Source organism: Brassica oleracea, chromosome C3, assembly GCF_000695525.1.
Source record: "Brassica oleracea var. oleracea cultivar TO1000 chromosome C3, BOL, whole genome shotgun sequence".
NCBI classification, from domain to species: Eukaryota; Viridiplantae; Streptophyta; class Magnoliopsida; order Brassicales; family Brassicaceae; genus Brassica; species Brassica oleracea.
Window position 1 is genome coordinate 19963012 of NC_027750.1, and position 22878 is coordinate 19985889.

At 35.8% G+C, this 22878-nt stretch overlaps 4 protein-coding genes across 7 annotated transcripts; 1 reads left to right on the top strand and 3 right to left on the bottom strand.

Moving 5' to 3' along the window:
- Positions 1 to 3356: 3356 nt before the first annotated feature.
- LOC106335090 lies at positions 3357 to 4135 on the top strand. The gene is made up of 2 exons (XM_013773515.1): positions 3357 to 3717; positions 3768 to 4135. Exons 1-2 carry the CDS (start codon positions 3427 to 3429, stop codon positions 3972 to 3974), a joined length of 498 nt encoding a protein of 165 aa, XP_013628969.1. The 5' UTR covers positions 3357 to 3426; the 3' UTR covers positions 3975 to 4135.
- Positions 4136 to 4171: 36 nt separating this feature from the next.
- Positions 4172 to 8705, bottom strand: LOC106335089 (protein OSCA1). 3 transcript variants are annotated; one of them, XM_013773512.1, is made up of 12 exons: positions 8463 to 8705; positions 7657 to 7988; positions 7063 to 7221; positions 6846 to 6981; positions 6673 to 6774; positions 6463 to 6585; positions 6298 to 6378; positions 5883 to 6223; positions 5569 to 5814; positions 5027 to 5351; positions 4717 to 4950; positions 4172 to 4644 (listed from the first exon to the last, which is right to left on the bottom strand). In XM_013773512.1, exons 2-12 carry the CDS (start codon positions 7953 to 7955, stop codon positions 4384 to 4386), a joined length of 2307 nt encoding a protein of 768 aa, XP_013628966.1. In that variant the 5' UTR covers positions 7956 to 7988; positions 8463 to 8705; the 3' UTR covers positions 4172 to 4383. The 3 variants fall into 3 exon arrangements, with proteins under 3 accessions (XP_013628966.1, XP_013628967.1, XP_013628968.1); XM_013773513.1 differs by lacking the exon at positions 8463 to 8705 and adding an exon at positions 8314 to 8402; XM_013773514.1 differs by lacking the exon at positions 8463 to 8705 and adding an exon at positions 8253 to 8297.
- Positions 8706 to 15054: 6349 nt separating this feature from the next.
- Positions 15055 to 18465, bottom strand: LOC106329324 (malonyl-CoA decarboxylase, mitochondrial). Its single transcript, XM_013767964.1, has 15 exons — positions 18337 to 18465; positions 18157 to 18245; positions 17831 to 17913; positions 17642 to 17732; positions 17257 to 17573; positions 17047 to 17191; positions 16881 to 16971; positions 16722 to 16780; positions 16571 to 16648; positions 16171 to 16254; positions 15896 to 16077; positions 15697 to 15825; positions 15552 to 15624; positions 15372 to 15457; positions 15055 to 15290 (listed from the first exon to the last, which is right to left on the bottom strand). The coding sequence occupies exons 2-15, from the start codon at positions 18241 to 18243 to the stop codon at positions 15206 to 15208; spliced, it is 1590 nt and encodes a 529-aa protein (XP_013623418.1). The 5' UTR covers positions 18244 to 18245; positions 18337 to 18465; the 3' UTR covers positions 15055 to 15205.
- A 1696-nt stretch (positions 18466 to 20161) lies between these two features.
- On the bottom strand, positions 20162 to 22105 carry LOC106328414 (plant UBX domain-containing protein 4-like). Of its 2 annotated transcripts, none has more exons than XM_013766850.1 (4): positions 21883 to 22105; positions 21471 to 21750; positions 21301 to 21396; positions 20162 to 20754 (listed from the first exon to the last, which is right to left on the bottom strand). In XM_013766850.1, exons 1-4 carry the CDS (start codon positions 22032 to 22034, stop codon positions 20371 to 20373), a joined length of 912 nt encoding a protein of 303 aa, XP_013622304.1. In that variant the 5' UTR covers positions 22035 to 22105; the 3' UTR covers positions 20162 to 20370. The 2 variants fall into 2 exon arrangements, with proteins under 2 accessions (XP_013622304.1, XP_013622303.1); XM_013766849.1 differs by having other exon boundaries at positions 20162 to 20784.
- Positions 22106 to 22878: the final 773 nt, after the last annotated feature.

Sequence of the window (22878 nt, forward strand, 5' to 3'; positions counted from 1 at the left end):
GTCCAAATTGTATGGACGATTTCGAAAAATTAATCTGTTGTCCTGAGGCACCTTCATAATCTTTCAAAATCTGTAGAATGACCTCGCATTCTTGTTTATTAGCTTTGCAGAAAAAAAGGCTATCATCTGCAAATAATAGATGATAAATTGCCGAACTTCCACCTGGAATTTTTTGCCCAGTTAATAATTTTTCCTCTTCTTTCTTCCTAATATTTGCTATTAATGCTTCAGTGCACATAATAAATAAATATGGTGACAAAGGGTCACCTTACCGCAAGCCTCTATGCGGTATAATATGTCCCTTTGGGTGACCATTAATTAAAATCTTATATTGTACCGAAGAAATGCAGGACATTATCCGAGCAACCCATTGGTGTGCAAAACCCAGTTTTAATAAGATAGCCTCAACAAAAAGCCATTCAACTCTATCATATGCCTTGCTCATATCCGTTTTTATAGCCATAAATTTCTCTTTACATGAGTTATTTGTCCGTAAACCATGGAACATCTCCTGCGCTATTAAAATATTATCCGAAATCAGCCTCCCAGAAACAAAAGCAGATTGTGTTTCTGAAATCAGGTGAGGCAAAAACTTCTTTAACCGTTGACATAACACCTTCGAAATAATTTTATATCCAACATTACATAAACTGATGGGACGCAGCTCCGTCATTCTGCTTGGCCTCAATGTCTTTGGAATAAGACAAATATTGGTCATGTTTATTCTTTCATCCAAAGATCCCGTTCTGAAAAACTCGTTAACCATATCAGTAATATCTGTTTTAATAATCGACCAAGCTTGCTGGAAGAATAATGCCGTCATTCCGTCCGGACCCGGTGCCTTCTCCGGATGCATCATAAATAAAGCCGATCTCACTTCCTCTTCTGATGCCCAAGAAGTTAAAGTCCTATTTTGATCCTCTGTTATCAAAGTAGGTACCGCATTTAAAAATTCATCATAATCTGTCGGTGATGTTGTGGAGAAGAGGTCATTAAAATAATCAACCGCAACTCCTTCAATCTCTGCTTCTGATGTAACCCAGTCACCCCCACTGTTATGTAAACCCACAATTTTATTCTGTATTCTCCTCTGTTTAGTCAGCGCATGATAAAACTTGGTGTTACGATCCCCTTTGGCATGCCAAGTTGCTCTACACTTCTGTTCCCAATAAAGTTCTTCATCTCTATAAGCCTCTTTTAATTTCCTGGACACCTCTAATACCTCCTCATATGTTTTAGTATTGTCACTCTGAATTTCTTCTAAAGCCTTCTGCAGCGAATTTATTTTTTCCTTACCATATGGAGGATTGTTTTTCCTCCAAACCGATATTTCATGCCGACAGTTAACAATTTTATCAACAACACCCGAATTAAACCGTGTGTTTCCGTTAGACCACCCATGTGCAATGGAATCCATAAGCCCTTCCATACCAATCCAACGCTTATCAAACCGAAATTGATTCCTAGTTTTGATTAATTTCTCATCCAAACTTGTAACGATGGGCCTATGATCCGAACCTATCATACCTAGATATTCCACAAAAGATGACGGGAATAGATTATGCCATTCGACATTCCCTAAAGCTCGATCTAATCTACACCGGACCGTTTGTCCTTGTCTCTTCCCGCTCCATGACAAAGTATTTCCCTTAGAAGGAAATTCTAAGAGACCACAATTTTCAATCATATTATTAAATTGTAAAAAAGTTGATGCATGCCGAAGCGCTCCCCCATCTTTCTCATGGTTACCCGTTATCTCATTAAGATCGCCAATAACAAACCATGGTTCCACTCTACTTATACCAATTCGGGTAAGACGTTCCCAGACCTGATGATATGAACTATAAATACCGCAATATAGCCAGCCCCACTCCCAATCATAACACTCCAAAGAGCTGCAACCATAGCATATATCACAACTACATTCCAAAGAGCCCCAGTCCCAACCACAGCATATACCACAAGAGCCGCATAGACCACTCCACCTATTACACTTCGTACACCTCTTGTCATAAATCATGACTGCTCCATAAAATATACTTGTTGGACTAAAGTCCTCACAACCACACACCACAAGAGGAACCAGAGACATACCAGTAAACTCCAAAAACCTAGCCCGAACAAAAGACCAAGTTCTTTTCCTAAACATATACAAGAAGCATCTAATATTCCTACCATCCACTATACATTCCTCAATCTACTTACAGCCTAGAGTCAAGGAGAACCTATATCCTCGCGATTCCAACAAAACACCACCGACATGACCATCCATTGTCAATACAATCAAACCACTAAAATCAACACAATAAACACTAGAACCAACTCTTTTATTCCATACCTCTGACATCCTCAGAGACAACATAAACCAAGGAAATAAAATAGTTATGAAATCAGAAAACGCAATTGTGATATATGGAAAACTATAGAAAGATCTAGAATGATACAAAATAATGAAATATACCATAGATTTACACGAAATATTTGTTAATCTATACTATTATTTGTGAAGTAAATTTTTGCAACAGAGCTCTCACGTTAAAAGTTAGAGCGGTTAATATCGTTTATACCCTTAATGAATAATTATATAAATTAGTCAAAAAATAAAAAGTTAGAGCGGTTAATATCGTTTATACCCTTAATGAATAAATTATATAAATTAGTCGAAAATAAAAACAAATTTAAAATATATCTGATTAAATAAGTGATCAAAATTAATAATAATAAGAATTATCTATAATATAAATAATTAAAAACGATTTTCTATTAATACTATTATATTTATATATTATATTAGATAATTGACTATAAATAAATATAATAAAATTTTCAAAAATAAAAAACATGTTTTAAAACATAAGATAATTCTTAGATATATTCTGTTATCTGAAAATAATATTTTATTATAAAATTTATAGTTAGATATAAAACAATTTATAGTTAAATGCTAATCAAACAAATAAATATATTTTCTAAAATATATGTGAATGTTTTTAAAATTTAACACAACAATAAGCATATATATATTTTGATAAAACTAATGAATATATATTAATAATATTTTGTTTATATGTTATATTTGATAATTGACTATCAGTAAATATCATAAAATTCTCAAAAATATATTTTTAAAACATAAGATAATTCTTAAACATGTTGTGTTTTATCTGAAATAATATTTTTTATTATAAAATATAAAATTTAATGTTTGATTTATCTTTTTAAAAACATAATTAATAATTTATTATGTTGGTTTTGATTTAATAGTTATAAAGAGATAAATATCTATAAGAACACTATGTCTGCGTGTGCGGATAGAACGCCAGTTCTCATTACCTACAGAAAAAACCCCCCAAATTTCATCCTATTTTTTCTCTTGCTCCGCCGTAGTAATTTTTTTCAGACGTTCGCATCGCTCATATTGACACCATGGCCGCCACAGAAGGACAACAAGTCATGGCTCTCATCAGCAAACGTCTGCGTACCCACCGCAAGAAATACAACCGAATCACTGAGATGGAAGAGTCTATTTCTCAGGGTAAAACACTCAACAAGGAGCAAAAAGAAACCATCCTCTCTAAGCCAATCGTCACCGCCCTAATCCAAGAGCTCGAAAAGCTCCGCCTTCCTCCTCCTTCCACCGCCGTTTCAGAAGAGATCATCAGCCTCCCTGCTAAGAAAAACAAAAAAGCAAAAGGTATTCACTTATTTTCTCTAAGGGTTTTAGCCACACATCGTACCATAATAAACCTAATCTTCCTTCTTGATAGGCACGTAAGGAGATTAATGCGCCTGAGGAGAAAGACGTGACTTCCAAGACAGACATGGAGGATTGCAAGGTCTCCGATGAGGTTTCGAAAGACGATATATCTCCTTGTAGTGAAAGCTCTCAAGACGTTACACCATCACCAACTTCTACAAGCAGTGGAAAGGCACGACGTAAAAAGAAGTCTAAGAAACCTCAGACCACGAATTGATTGTGTCTATGTACAAAGACAAAAACTGGAGTTGCTTTGGTCACAAGTTTCCTTTAGCTTTCTTTCACAAGGATGACTTTTTTGCGTTGACTTTCTTTCAGCTATTTTTGGTTCATTTATATTTGCCACATGGAATTTCTTATTCACCAAACTACATATATATATATATATATATATATATATATATATATATATTCTACAATAACAACAATATATTCTTAAAAAAAGCACTCGACGTTTTGATTATACAACATGAAAACACCATCAACGTCTCAGCAAACACAAACCTATTGCAAGCAATCACCAAACGTTCTCTATGTACATATAAAAGTAAGCTTATATGTACTACACATGTGACATTATCTTGATACACTTTTAGTATGCATAAGCTGTTTTATACAATCCTTGACTAGACTTCTTTACCGTTAATAACGGCCAAAGACGGTGAAGACTCGCCGCTGATCCTGCTTGGGGCAGGAGTGTTCCTCCGCGACTGGCGCTTCGTTGGCACAATGATGACTTCACTCTCCAACTTCCCAAGCACACTGTCATCATCATCATCATTATCACCACCTTTGAAAACAGGATGAATATAAGCATCTTGCAGGTAGCCTTTCAGGTTCAGGTTCGGCTCTTTTGCTCTTTCCAACGTATCTTTCATCATAGCTTCCTGTAAGAAGAGATTTTACAAAAAACAGTGACCGAACCAAACCGTAGTAGATATGTTAAAAAGAAACCTGACCTGCAAGGGGTAACGGACAAAGGCGGGCTCATAACGGCCTTTACAGAAGCGGTGGAAACCGATGGTAATCACGGGAAGAGCGATGATAAAGGGTGCAGCTAAAGCAGCACGCTTTGTAACCAACAAACCCATCAGAAGCAACTGAGATATGATCAATGCCGTTATAATCCGTCCATGAACATCTGGCCAAAACGCAGCCGCGCTCTCATACTCTTGATTATACACATTTATGATCTGAGAAAACAGAATAAAACGTTACACAGTTTCTTTAAAATCGACAGAGGAAGGAAGGAGCTAGTTGTTGTTTTACCTGATGACGGTACACAACGTAAGCAAGTGCAAAGAAGACTAAGATGAAAGGAAGAAGCATTGGTGTCACAGGAGCGTAGACAAGACCGAGAAGGAAGTAAAGCTGTATCTGAGGCTCTCCTGTGTTGAAACCGATGCTTCCCGGGTCCATTGCTTCCTCTCTGTCTTTCTCTGTTTTCACCAAGAAAGCGTTTTTGAGATGGTATATAATGAGAGGCTTCAACATGAGAATCTCTCCTGCAACTCCTGCCCACCCATCAACCATTATGTATGTGATAAAGAAGGTTGCTTTCATCGGTATCGCCACGCCAATGGTCTGAGGAATCCTGCAAAAATTGAGACAGTCTTTAGAGAAGAAGCACAAGAAAGAATGAAACTATTTTTAAAAAAAAAGTGTCAAATGTTCCCCATTTATTGACCAACGGGACGAAACTAATATTACATGATGTAGTTTCAGGCCTAAGGGATTACGGGTTTCAGCCCTGAACCTCCTGGTACTAAAACAAAATGAAACTTCATCAAGAGAGAGAGAGAGATGCGTACTGATTTGGAGACTGGTTGAGGAAAGAGTCGAGCTGCTCAAACGCAGCTCCAGCGATAACATTGGCAAGAAAGACGTTCACTAAGTTGAATATGTAATATCTAGAAGCTGAACGTCTTTCCAACAGTGAAATCGCTGTAAAGCCTTCAAACTTAGACATGGTCATCAGTATGGATGGCAGAAAGATGAGGAAAAGCTTCAGCACAAGACCAGATAGCAAACCTGTTATCACCGATTTAATGAAGCCACTGCAAAGACAAAACAAATGTCATGTAAGAACGAGAACAATGTCTGGAGAAAAAGAGAGATAACTCACTGTTCGATAATGACACTCAAGAAGGGAGCAACTTTCTCAATGCCCTCAATGGTAGCAAGAGATTGTACAAATGCAATAGGGATGATGAAGAAGAAGGTAAGGAAGAAGAAGGCTACACTCATTGCCAATCTTCTTATAGTCAAAGAAACATATGGCACTGCAAGGTTTGGCCAAAACACATCACGCGGCTCTGGGGCCCATTCGGTTAACCACTCTGTTGGGTTTCGTGTCTGTGTGGTCTGAGCGCAGACAGCAGCAGCCCAACGGGTCTTGAAAGAGACAAAAGATGCTGGCATGATTGACTTTTGATCTTTCACCACGTTTTCTCTTTCTTCAGCAATCTATAAACAATGAAGATAAGAATAATAAGATGGAACACAAATGGTAAAACCAGAAGAGATCCCAAAGCTTATACCTCTTTGGATGTTTTCTCTACTTCAGCCATGTAGTGTTCAATTGCGTCAACTTTTTGTCCGCACAAGCCGAGGCAACCAAGCTGTGTTTGTTACAAGAGAAGATAGTTATTACGTAAGTAACATAACAAAACATCCTAGTTATCAAGTTCAACACTTTTAAGTACCTTCACCATAGGTCTGATCTGAGAGTTGTTTCTAGAGTATTTGAGTTGATAGTAGTCAAGCCAATTCTGCAGCTTCTTCCTCTTATCAACCAAATCAGCGAGCTTGTTTGCATTGCATACCACCTTTATAATGATTCCAGAAAATAATTAAAGTCACAATAGAAATGGTTTAGTGAAAAAGGTCAAGTCATGTTATGAGAAACTTTGTACCTGATGTGTGAGGTAGTGGTCAGGGTGATTGACTAGGAAGAAATGCTCCACAAGCTCACTTACAGTTTCATCTGGGTCCGGAGGAACATTCCTAACAAGAACCTGTCAAAAATTTCATGACATTTAACACACAAGACAATCAATGTTCTGACATTTTAAGAGATGAGTCTTACAGTGAACTGGTCAGGACGACGAGCTTCTGAGGCAACAAACTGAAGCCTCATGTTAGCAATTATCTCATACTCCTTCTTAAGCATATAACAAGTCCAGATTGTGAAGGCGTAAGCCATTACAATATGAGTGGCGAACCTGGAAAACAATAATTTTACTTAAGTCCCAACATTTTAAATCATAAAAAAGGGGAATTTGAGATGTTGTTCTCTAACAAACCTTTTTGAATACAATGGGATATTTGATACTGACAGTTTGTCAATATCACTTGCAGTTACATTCTTTAACTGCTTAGCCAACTCCAACGTGTGGTTAGTCCAATGGACAGGTACAAGCACTGCCCATGCAAGTATTGCTATTGGTGCAAAAATCTTAAGCCTGCAAAAATAATGTAACCAACAAAAAACAATATTCACTATCAAATGCCTCAAATCTTTTTTTTTTAATTAAATATTACTAACAAACCCGAACCCGGAATAAATGATCCTATTACAAAGCCGATTTACACAACAGCACCCGATTCAAACTATTTTCTAACTAGCTTCGTTCGACCCACTAAACCAACGCGTTCCGCTAGCACGGATTTAAAATCCCGTTCTCTATCTTTCGACAGAACTACGAGAAGGTGAGATTCAACTCGTTTCCTCGGATGCTGACTATTAAATGACTCAAATCTAATAGATGCCATATAATCTTATAGATACTAAGTTTAGTATACAAAGACACAACGAGTCTGTTGAGCTCATTAGTCAATTGATGTTTTGACTCAACAAGGCTTTGCAAAGAATTTAAAAAGTCTGAATCTTTCTTTACCCAAGCAAGTAGATGCGGAGATATACAACAGAGTCTAGACCAGCATGATCAATCAGCTCACGCTCAGGCATCTTGAGAGCTTCAGGCATCCAATGCAAGAACTTGAGGTATGCTCTCAAGTCCAAATTCAAAAACCCTCCACTTGCAGGGCTGCTTCTTAACCCCTTGAGGTACCATTTAGAGAAGTAAACTCTGTCGTTGAATGGCTGAAGCCTCAGAACAGCAAAGATTATGAAGAAAATGAATGCAGTGACGATGTTTATCCCTGCTGCTACACCAATATCTTTAAGTGTTGCCATGATTTGTTACTTCTGCTGATCTCAGAACTTAACCTGCAATACACAAATAAAGAGTTGATTACTATTAAAATTCCATAAAAATGGAAGTTTTGCAGTACAAGTCAGGTTATAAACAAGGGAAGCACATCAAAGATTGAACCTTTAGAGACTGTATCAAACTAGAAGCAACTTTAGATTCCCCAAATTGGAAGTATTATACAAAAACATTAAAAATAAATTTTTAAAAGAAAATTGAGAACAAACTCACTTCTGATTATTACAAAACATTAAAAAAAAAAAACAGTTTTGAAGACGAACCCAGTTCTGATAACTGTGAAAGGATTGAACTTTATACGAAATCTCAAGCATAACAACATACCCTTTGGCTGTAAATCAAGTGAAAACCCATAAATGAAGTTACAAAAGCAAATTGAAACAAATCAAAAACCTTTACACAAACTTACTCTACAGAGATTTGGCGAAAATATTAAATTATAAAAAAGGAAAGAGAAAGAGTGAGAGAGTAACCTAGAGATGGGGAGTGAGGAGAGGTAGTGAATGGATTGACTCGAGATTCATACGAAGTTAAAGCACTGGTGAAGTAACGCGCACACCACGCGGAAAAGAGAGAGAGAGAGAGAGAGAGAGAGAGAAGGAAGAAGAAACAGATTATAATATATGAAAAGGGATTCGACAGAGATTGAACGAATTGTAGTAAAGTTTTTGTCGGCAGTCAGAACTGGAACGACCAAAAAGACGAGAAGATTTTTCTTTTTAGATAGTCATAAAGATAAGGCAAAAAAGGACTATTTTTATTCATTTTTCAGTTTATCTAGTGTTAATATTTCAGGACCGTGTGGGTTTTAGAAGTTACGTTAAATTACAACTGGCCGACCAAAAAAAAATATTACAACTGATCTGGGAAGAAAGAAACAAATGTTATCGGAAGATTTGTCTGTTTCTTCATCTAAAATCCTCAGATCTTGACACTGAGGCATACTGCATACTGCATACCGACGTGACTTTTTTTAAACGTGGTCCTAGATTAAATAAAATGATTGACAAGGAAATTTTTTTCTTATTTGTCGTGGATATAACAACAAGTGGTTTTATGCATTTTGATTATTTAAAGAACTAATTATATAACTATTTAACGCAGTTATATATCTACAGGTAGAGTTGAAACTTGAGAATGTCCGCCAATAGAAGGTTATGTGATATGGTAGTATTATTTTGTTTTGCAGATAAGGATTTCAAATGTGTTTTTATTTATTTTACTATTTAAAATTATAAATATATCTTACCTTTTACAATAATTCGGTCTGTTCAGTTTTTTTTTTGGCATCTTCGGTCAGCTCGAACTGTATGAGAAAAGAGAATTCATCTGAAGAGTTAATGTAATTAATAGCTGTTGCCACGCTGTCAAGATCCTACGGCTAGTTGAACATGAAACTTCTGATCACGTAGCACGCTTGAATAAGAGAGTGAATAACACGCATCAACAGTATCGATGAAAGGAAGATAAGATCTGTATTTCACACGTGTGGTAAGACAACTTTTTAACTGTTTTACCTTTCGCACGCGCTGCGATGTGTTATAAAGAAATATCGATGAATCTAATGTTTCTTGACTTTGACCAACTTGCGTGATTGCCTAGGCTAAGATATCGACACGTGTGTCTGGATACATTAATATTTTTTTATTTATTATGTGATCATGAGGCGACGTTGTGAAAGTGGGTAAGGTGAGGACCGTGAGGTGTTCCATCAAGAATCACTTAAATTACAAAATTAGAATAACGGAATAAAAGATAGCAGCCGAAGGAAAAAGATTATTTCCTGAAATGTCAAATCAGATTATACACCACTTTACCATAACCCACATCTTCTTGTGTAAAGATAGGTTAGACAAACGTACTTTTCCAGATTGTTGCGTGTGTTGTTTTTGTTTTGTAATGTGTTGATTTTTTGAACATGGTCACTGATTATAACACCGTCACCTCTGTCCGGAGGAAAGCGTATCATCCCCGACGCGTCATTATACAACAATGTGGTACCCTTTTCTCTCTCAATAAAGACGACGGACCACCAACGATATCCCGTAATATAAAAAGTCTATAAACTCAATTTCACTCATCGAAGCTCAAATAAAAATCCGAAAGAAAAGTACAGTAACACCAAATCTAATTATTTGTTTCACCTGAAATAGAGAAGAAAGAAAGGTGAACAAGAAGGGTGAGCAACAGAAGAGTCGCTCAGTGAGGTATGAGATGCTACCCCGAAGCCCGTGGATCCGGACATAACACTCAAAATAAATATAAATTAAATCTAATACATGTCAAACACGGTAAAGTACCCAAACAACAAACAATAGTTCTAGCGAGGTGCACACTCGCCACCCACTAACGGGCCAACAACAAAACTCAGCTCGAGATAATGCTCGGACACCGCCCGTAGATGATTTATCGACACTCCCAGGCTACAGCTCAACCGGTCGACTAAAGTTGGCTGCACCTCCATACAATCCGGCATACAGAAGTTCGTCTCTGTATCCGTCTCAAACAATTCTAGCTAAGATTTTACATTTAAGTGAAGCAATCAATATTGAATCATCTAGCCCTCTAGTTCCGGTTTAAACAAAGAACCTAATAACTAAACAAGCAATGACATACTCGATTTCACGCAGACGGAACATATTAGAAATAAATTATACTTATTCGAGGTTCTAAGACGTGTACGAGAAGTTCGGGAATAGACCCTCACTTTAGCAACATGGAAAATTGGTATCCATGAATTCCAGCTGCTCAAATAGACTCCAAATCTGAAATCAGGGAGAAATTCTGAGTTAGAACGCCCTTCGAACGGTTTAAAATGGGTATGGTCAAAGTCTACGGAAAAGTCAAACTGTTGGTCAAAGATCAACTACAAACCGGTCAACCCTTGACCAGAAATCAATTTGACTTAACCGACCGGTTTACCCTAACCAACCCTAACTGAATTGAAATTAATTTAAACCAGATCAAGCCAGTCAACCAACCAGTTTACCGAGTCAACCAAGTCGACTCACCGAGTCATCGTCGACGGCCACCCGACGGTGACAGCAGAGGCTTACCGGCGGGGACGGCGGACGACAATTTCCGGCGGTGGCGCGTGGACGGCAAGCGCTCGGACGGCGAAACTTGCGGAGGCGCGTACGGCTTCGTCTGAGCTCCGATTGCGGCGTGGTCGGTGTCTATGGCTTCGTCTTGACGAGAGGAACACGATGGTGGCCTTGCATGCACAGCATTCTCAACAATTAGGAAAATATTGCTGATTTACTGAACGGACGAAAACAAAGCTCAAAGCATGGCGGGTTCCGATGATTCTCAGCTGCGGTGAACGGTGGCGACGAGCTCAACGTGGTCACCGCATGTGGTACTTCCGGTGACGATACTTGGTGGTTCACTTTAAATGTTTTCTACTTCATCTCATAACTCTCTCTTTCTTAACTCTCTCATTCTCATTTTCTAACTTCTGATTTTTATTTCTTTGCAGGTGGAAAAACCAAGGCAGGATGGGTTTTTATATAGAGAGATTGGGACTTTGGATATGTATATATGCCTTGGCAGGCTAACAAATTTCGAGACCAGAATTTGGGTTGTTACACTGATTTTGTTAGTGTTTGCTATCGAACACACCAACTTTTAGTGAGTATATTTTTACAATTAACCAAAAAAATATGTAGACAATCAAGACCCGCTCTGATTTTGTTTGGTAAAATATTAGATACCCTCTCCAAAATCTATCTTATTAAAAATTAAATACAAATTAGTTTTGTTTGGTAACATGTATAGCAATTTTTTAAAAAAAATTGTTCGGAAACATGGATTGCAGTTTAAAAAAATAGGTTTGTTTAGAAACATAGATTGTAGTTTTAAAAAATATGTTTGTTTGGAAACATGGATAGCAGTATATTAAGAGGGAAAAAATAATGAGCTTATATTTTTAAGAAAATTTGGAAGTCCATTATATTATTGAGAAACTATCTATCTGGTACCTAATCGGGTTCGGTTCAGTTTTGTTTGAGTTTCGGATTTCCAGGGTCAAAGATTTCAGCCTCAATCTAATATTTCAAAATTTCAATCTGGGTTTGCTTCGGATTTTTGCGGGTTCGGTTTGAGTTCGGATAACCCATTTAAATTACTTTTAAAATTTTAAAATTCATTATATATTTATATACTTTAAATTTCTCAAAAACTATAATCAAAATAATATATTAAATATAAATTTGAACGACATATGTCAGAATACCTAAACTTAACATATAAATTACTTTAGTTCAAATATTTGGGTAGAGAATCAGTAAATATTTTAAGTATTTTTGGTGTTTTAAGTATACTTTTACTATTTTATATATTTACTATTGATTATTTATATATATTTACAAGTATTTAAACCAGCTTAAAAGTATCATATATATTCTAGATGTTATATATATATATATATTAAATCCAAAAATAATTAATATATATGTAAGTATATAAATCTATTTCGGTTACATTCGGGTAACCGGAATATTTCGGTTCGGATAAGATATTTAATCAATTTCGGTTTAGGTTTTGTACTACTTTTTCGGATCGAGATCGGTTCGGTTCTTCAGATTCGCGTATTTTGCCTATCCCGGATTATTGACATGAAAAACAAATAGAAACATTTTTTAAAAAAATATACTTGCGCGAGCGCGGAGATCAAAGTCTAGTTTACATTAGAGTTCGAAGATACTAAAAATTTTAGTATAATATTTTTTTTAAATAAATAGGCTTTTTATTTAATAATATACATTCACAAAACACAAAAACAGAATAATAAGAGAATTTTTTTTAGCTGAAAGAAACCTTCAAATTAATTAAATTCAGTTGAAATTTTGATATTATAACATATATTTAACATAGTTTGATTTTATATAAATATTAACCAAATAAAATTTGTTTGCCTTTTAAGTCTAAATAGAAGACATTGAAGATATTTATTCAGCCATATGCTATAGATAGTCCCGTATATATAATATGGCCAACTAGTAACACAGACACAGTATATGCCACTCCAAATTTTCCTCATCTTCATCTAATAATATTTCTATCTAGGCATCTTCTTCATACTACTCTTACATCACTTACTTAAAAACACCTTTCATAATGTCAAACACAAGTTTAATATTGTTAGTAAATAAACTGGTTATATAATGCGTTTGCTAAAGAAATACTTCATTTCTATGTCAAATATTAATGTCTTAAAATTTGCACACATATTAATAAAAATTTAACGTACATTTTTATCTATTAATATTCAGTTTTGTTTACTTCCCAATAAATTTATAATATTCATATTTTTAGATTTTATTTTATGTAATTTTTTTAAAAGATATATTAATTAAAATTTTAAACATTACTTTTTTTTGTATACAGAATGAATAGCATGTTGTAAACTTATATTGGTGGTTTACACGGAATCTGCTTTTTATCAAACATTCTTTTCATGCAAAAAGTAAAAATATTCGTTTCGTGCAAAAGAAACTTTTCACCACAATCCGTTAAAGTGGAATTATTGGTTGTTGTATTTTAATGGATTTGAAAATCCGAAGTATATCTAGTGTTATTGGTTCTATGATTTTTAAATCTATATTAAAATCATGTGTTATTGGTTTAATGACATAAATTCTATATCAAATCAAGTGTTATTCAATCGTACGGATTTACAAATAAATTTGATTTTATAATGGATTTGACTGGATTTGTTTGGATTTTTATGTTAAAAATACAAAGACTCAAATCCGAGGAAAACCTCCGGGTTTGTAAATACTAATCCAATTTTTTTTTTAATATGTATTTTTTACTTAGATTTATAAATACTACATAGATTTCTAAACCAATCAAAATATATAAACCATAACACCTCCTAAGAGCATGATTAATGGAGATTCTTAGAGCAAAGTTTTTATCGGAATATAAGAAACCATCTCTTAACTCTTAGAGCATGTTTATCCCTAAGAAATGGGTTTCTTAGGTTTTTTATTTCTAAAAAAAAAAAAGCAAACCAATCGCATGCCACCACGAGTCACTGGGGTCCGCGAACAGTGTAAGAAACTCACTAAAATCAGTTTTTAATTAGTAGTTTTTGTAACCGATCCTTAAGGGTTTTGTTGAGGCCCACGTAATAAAAATCTCACTAATGACCCCGGATAAACATGCTTAGGGCTGGGCAAATAAACCGAACCCGAAAATCCGAACCGAACCCGATCCGATGAAAATAAATCTGAACCGATCCGAACCCGACATAAATACCGAATGGATCTTGTTTTATGGTATTTCGGGTTATGGGTATTATCCGAACCGAACCCGAAATTAAATGGATATCCGATAGAACCCGAAACATTCAAAATGCCAAAAAAGAACTTGTACCAAACATGATTTCAATTCCTGATATGTAGCCAAAATACACTAAGATATTATTAAACATCTACAATAACTATCTACTACATGAAGGTTGATGGTTGAAAGTGGCGGTTGAGGCTTGAAATTTTTAGATTTTGGTTTTATTTTCATTGAATAATTTTTTTCATTTCATGATAACTTAATTTTTCGTTTTATGATTTCATTTATTGGTTTTCTTTCTATCAATAACAACCCCGAAGAACCGATTTTACTTATGTTTTGGTTACAAAATAGGTATAAATCAAGTACTTTAAAACCGAAGAACCGGTTGGAACCCAAAACCCGAAAGTACACCGGGTTGTACCGGTTCTTTGAAGATTTACTAACCCCGATCCGAAACCGATAAAACCCGAACCGGTCCCGAACCGAATTTTTATATAATCCGAATGGGGCTGATTTTGATAAACCCGAAAAACCGAGACCCGATTGGACAAAACCGAAACCCGATTGGGACCCCGAATGCCCAGGCCTAAACATGCTCTAAGTATTTATTTGGACGTTTCTCGTAAAGGAAACTTCTTTAAAACTGCGTTACAAAACGTACAATTACATTTTGCAGATAACTAAACAGTCATTTTATATTTATCCATATGCTTCGTATATCTTTCTTTATATTCTTACATTTATTATGACTTTGATATAATGCACAAATCAATTTCCGTTTCCTTCTCATAACTAATGCAAAGCCCTTTATACTTTAGCAGTATCTTAAGCTTCTCTTTAATACATTTCCAAAAATACACTTCAAATTTTATTTTTACTTTTACATTTGTAAAAGGTTTTATATCTTTGTGGAGTTTACTTAGAGACGGGAATGGATACCAGGAGAGGCATGGATTTGTCCCGACCCAAAATACGATTGAGCAAAGTCTTCAATATTCTCTAACCTGTCATTATTAGTCCATTAAAAAGAGTTTAGGGCCAAACAAAAAGAATGAAACAACTTTTTAAAACAAAGTTTACTTTACCTGTAGACATAGTTTACCATAATGCCTCCACTTTGATGAATACCTTTCTCTGATCTATCCGCCATCCAATTTATTCTTTCAACCATCTATGCAACATATCAAAACAAAGGGGGCTTATCAATCTCAACCACTCTATGTTTAGTCTAAACCCTTCTCAGTTCTCACATTCACTGGACTTACCGCTCCATTTTGCAAGTGGAAGTTAGCAACAGAGTCTAAAGCTTTTCCTCTCTTCTTCTCCTGCAAGAGGTACCTACATGAAAACATGAAGACAAAACATTAGAGAGCTTATATTTGACCATTACATCTCCAACAATGAACATACCTAGCACACAACCGCATCAGAATAGGTTCTAAAACTGGTAATATACGAGGTGAAGTAGCCCAATCACAGTTCTTTGCTGATAGCAAGTTCAACAGAACTTCCATGCCGTTGCTACCGGAAGAAGAATCACTGCAAAAACAAGTATCATTGGAACTTTGATAAGAACATACATGGAAGAGTTTGGTCAATGTATGCTTACTCTGATAGACTCATGAGGGCTTGTTCCTCTTCTGGTAATAATACTTTCTCGCTGAAAGTAGATGACGTTGGATTGCTCTTTGTACCACCTTCGCGCTCTTCTTCAGCAAATCTTGACTGAGATGATAGCTTCGAGAGGAGCCATTGCATGTATCCAGGGATGGGGCTTAGTGTTGCAAATGTCTGCAACAGCAAAAAAAAAAAAAAAAAAAAATACATTGACAGTCTCTTTCTCCAGTAACACATTTTGCATACAAATTAGTCAAAAGTACTCACAGAAACATGTGGCATTTCTTTCTTCACCAATGTAATCACTCGTTTGATCAGAAATTTACCTAGGTTTATCCCAGCCAAGCCAGGCTGCAAAAATACATAAGAGGCAAAAAAGCCTTCAATAATGGTTTCACAATCTATAGATATGCAAGAAGTTGAAGAAACCTATATGGTTTGATAATAATGGTTTGGCAATCTATAGATATGTCAATGTTCAAGAAATCGGTATACACGGTAATTAGGCGATTTACAGGGATTATTTATTAGGCGGGCGCCAAGAACAATTTTTTGAACGCCTAGGCTGATTTTGTTTAAAAATCGCTAAAGAAAAATCAATTCCTTTAGGTCCGATTTACCGCCTAAGCAGACACACCTAGACCGCTTTTTAGAAATATGTACAAACCTGAGTTGAAGAAATGGAGTAAAACAAAGCGCATGTTGCTTGGTTCTCTGGTATGGGTGGATTGTCCCACAAAACTTCCTGTCAAGGTACAAAATTTTCAGACAACATGCAGCAAAAGCTAAACATGCATAGGATTTGAGAGTAGTTTGACCTGAATTGTCTGAGCAACAGTTTCCATAAGAGCAACTTCGATGAAAATAAGTGGTTCACCTTTTAAAAAAAAAAATAACAACGCAATATTAGTCAAAGAATGTGATCAACTTAGAATCAAAGAAACATGTGTATGAAACTAACTAACTAACTAACTAACCAGGGATAGATGGATGAAAATAACCAAAGCATCGACGTCCTATTCCCAATCTTCTTTTAAGATCCAAGAGGTTGCTGATTGGATGCACCGCCTTATGAATCACACACACGTTGTTAGATTAACAACACAAAGTTATTGTAAATGAAGACTACTTGTGCATGTCTACCTCATAAGCGACGATTTTCTCAAGCAAGGAAGCAGGATCATCCCAAGTGATTTGATGAAGCTCTAAAGTAGCAGGACTAAGCCACATCCCTAGTTTCTCCTTTAGATATGAATCTAACGCTCGCAAAGAGGGCATGTTTTCTTTCCTATAACCATAAGTGGCAGATTCAATATTTACCAAACTATAACAGGAGGATGGGGGGAGCATTACGTGAGAATCAAAAGAAGATCAGCACGGAGGATGGAGAGAAACTGCAACCCTCCAGGATGTGTATTCAACCTCTCAAAGAAAGTTTCATACGTTGGCTTGAGAGCATGTCTCAGACTCCACTCAACGCGATAGAAAACAGAAGATGAAGCCTCCTTCTTTGGAGAAGAATGAAGCTCTGCATAGTCATCACTCGATGGGGTTTCAAGTCCAAGATATTGCTTGATGAGTTCTCGGACTTGCTCTCTGTTAACATCGTATTCTTTGGCTAAAGCAAGAAGTAGTTTCCCACGGTCTTCAAGCGAGAGGCTAAAGTATCCCTAGGAATCATTTTGATGAGAATAAGAGCGAGCGTTGAAAGAAGGATGTGAAGATAGTTTATTATTACCTCTTCAAAGTCATTAAGAGTAATGTCTGAGCCACCGGTTTTAGTAGCAGAGATAGCTGAGTGCATTGTTTCACGAACTACATCATATACCCTAAACAATATATTAACAGAACAAATTGTAAATAAAGAAAAACAGAGATATCCTTTTTAGTCGTCTTATTCAGATTACAAGTGCATCAGTTAAATTACCTTCCGTTGGTCCCAAAATTACTAGAGTTTCTCAGTATATGATCTCCAGATTGATTATCTTGAGGATTGGATGGGATCTCTTTCTGATAATCAGTCAACAATCAATACAAACAACTTGGGTCTTATTATATTCATATCTATTTAAAAAGCATTCAAGAAACCATAATAATACAGTAGATTCAAAGCTCAATAATCAAAAAAGGCTCCAATTTTATTCTTTTTTTACATTAAAAAGACAAAACTTTCTCATTTTCCATGATCATCATATATGGTTGGTTGGATGTTTTGCAGGAAATTGAGAAAAAGGGTTACAAGAAATGGCTTACAGTAAACTGAGAAAGGGACGATTTGGCGGAATGGTTAGACGATCTCATCCTAGCGCGCAACAGAATCGCCAGGTTTTTCTTGCTCATCTCTGTTTCATTTTGATCATCAACGTTAACATCTCATCACCAAAATCAGACAGAAAGTAAAAACGATTCGCATCAGATTAGGACAGGAGGAACCTTAAAATCTGGCCGTTCAAGGATGGCGAAATTAGCAACAGATTTTCTTCTCTGTTCAACGGCTTTAGTAAGTTAAAAGCCCAAAGTATTAAAACGGCGTCGCTTTCACGAAATGATCAAGTAACTAATGCCCCCCCCCCCCCCCCCCCCCCCCCCCCCCCCCCCCCCCCCCCCCCTTGAAGATTTGTATGGCTCAATCATCGCATCCCCGAAGCCAGTTGATTAACTCTTTCTTATGATTCCTTTCTTTAAATTTAACCTTCGTAAGTGGATGAAATCATATGATCGATTCCATTGAAAAAGTCTTAAGATAAAAGAAAACTGTGATCTTCGATTTTTGATATGTAAAAATATCGGTTAAAAATAAAGGAAATGATTTAACAATTTTCTGTAACAAAAAGTATTTGTCATCTGCCCAAAAGAACTCCAAAATTAAGAGTTTTGATATGGAAGTGAAATGATCACTGATGTTTGGAGAGCTGGTCCCTGTGCTTTGTCACTCAACAAATAAATTTTTAACATGTAGAAAATGTTAAAAAGAACAAAAAAACAACTAATTGAAAAGAAAAATCTCTCATCCCTACTTATCAGCACATATTGCCTATGTTTTCTCATAATATTTCAGCCACGTTCAAAATCAGTTGAACACAATTTTCAAACTGTTTTTTTTCCCTCGTATATAATTTTGATCTATTAATTTACACATTGTTTTTTCGTTTTCAATCTTCTCTTCACAGATGTTTTCTCTTTCTTAAAGATTTTATGTTTTGGTTCGTTTTTTTCTTTCTTTGCAAAAAAGGAGAGATTGAGTACTAGTTTTCTTGCTAAAAAGAGAGATTGACTACACGATTTGTTTGAATTAAACAGGTTTCTTCCTGTCTTCTTTCTTTTTTTTTCTGTGGCAATTCAAATTTTATTTATTCATCACCTGAATTGATACTCAATCGATAAATACAGTAGAATTATGGGAAGAAATTGATATTGGTATGGAATTTTTGAAGAGATTTCAATTTTAATTAACTGCTGTATATAACTTAGAAACTTCTTCTATCTATTGATTTACAGGTACTGTAGGTTACGGTTTGGAGATGTGGGATGGAGCATAATCAAAATTATTCTTGTGAAAGGGGATTCCAGAGACAAGCATCGAGTACCATTATTCCTATAACAATTGCGAAAGAGCAAAGAGAGAGCCAAAGAGTTGCGAAAGAGCCAAAGCTTCTAATACTGTGCCATCATTATTCATATAATACTTTTAGAACAATTTATTTTGTGTAAAATTATGATAATGTTAAAATAATTTTTAAAACGGTAAATTGACCCGTGCGAGCAGTAATACTAGTTTACAATATCCTGCGAAAAAAAAAAAATTACATGATGATTGTATGGTGGTAATATTTACAAAAGAAGTTCAATCGGTTTGGCAGTAGAGCTGGACTAGACTGATAAGTTTAATCAATCGTCTCGGAAAGTTTAAGGTCAAAAGAAGCCAAACATCTCAAAAATCTTCTCGATCAAGTCTCTTTCTCTGAACTAATCCATAAAATGACGTAATTATAAAACAATTTTTTTTTTGTTTGAATAAAATTTTAACATTTCATATTTTGAAAAGAATGCTAAAGCCGTTGTTGTTTCATAAACATATATTTCAAATTTTTGTATAAACTTATGTGTTGTAGTTTTTACCAATATAGTCCCTTACATTTCAAATTATCAAAGCTTAGTAGCTCTACAAAATGTTTTGAACTACTCATATTTTGACCAACATGACATTTTGATTGTAATCTTACCAAATGATTATAATTGTTCATAAACCCCAAAACGCTTAATGAAAAAGTTTGTTTTCGATAAATTAAGAAAATCTATACCACAAGGCTTTTCTTCCCATGTGAGAGACCCCCATTCCTGCTGCGTGTCTAAGTAACTTACAGACAGGCCAACCATTTTTCTGGTGACAATAACAGTTATGAAATCTCTGATCATAATAATACATATATAGAAACATAAAGAAAGAAAAAAACATTCTAGACGTTTCTAGAATTTCTGAAGAACAACAGAGTTGGCGAGACCAGCTTGTTCAATGGTCTGAGTGAGATCAGTCAAAGGCGTAGGTGGGAACCCCATTGTCTGAAGCTGGTAGTTAACCGGAGCTCCAGGTCGAGAAGAGTCAATGAAAACTCGAATGTCGTTGACAGTGTGATAAAGATTGAATTTACCTACAAGCCTGGTCCCATCCGTTAGTCTAATCTGGATCGATGTAGTCGGAAGGGTTTCATCTATTACAAGACTTGGAGTTGGTGATGGTGCTCCTAGACCGGTTTGGTTGGTTTGGATGGGAATGGCAGCGGCATCTGGAGCCTTCGATGAGCCACTTCCGCTGCTGTCGTTGCTGCTACCTCCTAGAGTCCTCCCAACACCCTGGAATGAAACCTTACGCTTCTCTCTTTCCTACAATGAGCAAAAACAAGATAGTTAACTTGATTAAGAATGATAAAAGCGTTAGGTTTATTTTTTGTATCAATTACCCGATAAAATCCCGAAAAACCTAAAAACCTAAAAACCCAACTCCAAGATTCAATATAGTATCCGAATTGAGTATTTGAAACCTATGTAATTACTTCAAATACTCAATTTCATGTTTTTTTTCAGCACTCAATTTCATATTTATTTTGGTTTAAACCATACAAAAAGTATTATTAACCAAATCCAAATGAATTTCAAACTTTCAATCCAAAATGAATCTTATACACAATTATAAAATCTGCCTGAATCCGAATTATTATTAACTAATCCTGACCCGGACATATATAAAACTAGAAAGGAGCCTAGGCTCAACCGGAAAACTCAATCCGAACCAGGCATACATAAGATAACATTTTGTTGATGAAGCAAAAGCAAAACATATAAAAGCCAATCAAGAACAAGATATGTACAATACGGATATAGAGTAAAGAGAGGACTCACTGGACATTTCTCTTCCCTCCGCATCAGATTGACATGAACAGGAGCTCTTCTATCTGCAGGCTCAAGCTCTTTGGGGCACTCAGACTTTCGTATGCTCTATAAAAAAGATCACAAACAAATCAAAAAACACAAACAGAAGGCAAAAACAGTTTCACAAGACATTGTTTTACCTCGAGAAAAGACGCATTCTCTGGATCATCCAACTTCCTCAAAGGACCATCATCTATGGTGAACCCATTAGCCCAGAAAACAATGGTGTGCACCACAGGCTCAGGCTGTTGAGAACCAGTTGAAACACTTTCTCCTGAAAGCAACCTCCCAGTTCCTGTGAAGCTCGTGGAACTCGAAGAAGGAGTCTCGAGAGGTCCTTCCACAGCTCCTAGTTGTCTAGCTTGATTGAATATCTCATCAACATCGTCTTTCTTCGAAGGATCTTGAACAAGCATACCACTGTAACAAGATTCGAATATAAAAAATCATTACAGCACATCATCATCATCTAATTACAGAACACCAGATCCAAACATAACTAATCACGAATCCTCAGACTTGTATCGTAATTAGCATTAGAGTGAAGGTTACCTTTTCTCACCGCCGGTGTAGTATTCCTGAGGACTGTCGGAATCACTGTCGGAATCAGGACCAGACCTTCGATTGAGATCGGACAGAGTGCGGATTCCACCGGCTCGGCTACTCGATGGCCTCGCCGGTTTCTTGTTGTCCTTCGATGACATTTTTTTTTTCTAAGAGACAGAGAGAGAGAGAGAGAGAGGAAAGAGCCGAGAGAGTTGAGAAAATAAAGATATTGAGTGAACGAACGCTAGAGAGAGAGACGATCACTAGTCACTTGTTTCACGCGCTACTTGAGCGCGTGGGTTTATTCTGTGACTTCTCAAGTTAACTTAAGAGAGTACCACCAAGGCACCAAACTCTAGATTTTGCTGTTGGTACTTTGGTTTGGACATTTCTAGCTTCGTTCCTTTGTATGACGTTCGAACTAATTCGATGTATGTTTTGTTCTTCATTTTTTTCTCTAACCTATTGCACTATTCTTAAAACAACTATAATTACACTTCTGAAGAATTGGTGCGACTTTTATTGCTTTTCTTTGTCATGTTTTATTAGATAATTTAGGGTTAATTAAGTTATACTCTTTTCGTTTCAAATTAAATGTCGTTTTAGAACAAAATTTTCGTTTCAAAATTAGTGTCGTTATTTCAATGCAAAATTTATTGACTTTTTATTCTAATCTATTTTTCTATTGGTTGAAATTTGGTTAGGTGTATTGGTAATGATGTTTTTATCTAGTAAATAGATAAATTTAAATGTTTTATTAATCTTTGTGTCGAAGTCTAAAACTACAGTTAAATGAAACGGAGGGAAGAGAGTATATAAAAGCAAGAAACTGTTTCCTGGTTTATTCGATCTTAACCGAATTATCCAGACAGTACTAAAAACATGAGAGGCTCAGTTAAACATGAACTTATGCTACAAGCTGGCAATGTGGATATACTTCGCCCTGTCAAAACCGAATCGAGCCGGCTCAGCCTGCCGACGTCTCTAGATAGGAGATCACAT

What these genes read in the sequence shown, in the direction of transcription:
- LOC106335090 (XM_013773515.1), top strand. Translation starts at nt 3,427, where the DNA reads ATGGCCGCCACAGAAGGACAACAAGTCATGGCTCTCATCAGCAAACGT. An exon ending in TTCACTTATTTTCTCTAAGG is followed by an intron (nt 3,718 to 3,767) that starts GTTTTAGCCACA and finishes CCTTCTTGATAG; the next exon opens with GCACGTAAGGAGATTAATGC.
- LOC106335089 (XM_013773512.1), bottom strand. Translation starts at nt 7,955, where the DNA reads ATGGCAACACTTAAAGATATTGGTGTAGCAGCAGGGATAAACATCGTC. An exon ending in AGATCAGACCTATGGTGAAG is followed by an intron (nt 6,379 to 6,462) that starts GTACTTAAAAGT and finishes TAACAAACACAG; the next exon opens with CTTGGTTGCCTCGGCTTGTG. An exon ending in TAGAGAAAACATCCAAAGAG is followed by an intron (nt 6,224 to 6,297) that starts GTATAAGCTTTG and finishes CATTGTTTATAG; the next exon opens with ATTGCTGAAGAAAGAGAAAA.
- LOC106329324 (XM_013767964.1), bottom strand. Translation starts at nt 18,243, where the DNA reads ATGAGCAAGAAAAACCTGGCGATTCTGTTGCGCGCTAGGATGAGATCG. An exon ending in AGAAAATCGTCGCTTATGAG is followed by an intron (nt 16,972 to 17,046) that starts GTAGACATGCAC and finishes GTGATTCATAAG; the next exon opens with GCGGTGCATCCAATCAGCAA. An exon ending in TCCACTTGCAAAATGGAGCG is followed by an intron (nt 15,458 to 15,551) that starts GTAAGTCCAGTG and finishes TATGTTGCATAG; the next exon opens with ATGGTTGAAAGAATAAATTG.
- LOC106328414 (XM_013766849.1), bottom strand. Translation starts at nt 22,034, where the DNA reads ATGTCATCGAAGGACAACAAGAAACCGGCGAGGCCATCGAGTAGCCGA. An exon ending in AGAATGCGTCTTTTCTCGAG is followed by an intron (nt 21,397 to 21,470) that starts GTAAAACAATGT and finishes TCTTTTTTATAG; the next exon opens with AGCATACGAAAGTCTGAGTG. An exon ending in GGAGGGAAGAGAAATGTCCA is followed by an intron (nt 20,785 to 21,300) that starts GTGAGTCCTCTC and finishes TGCTCATTGTAG; the next exon opens with GAAAGAGAGAAGCGTAAGGT.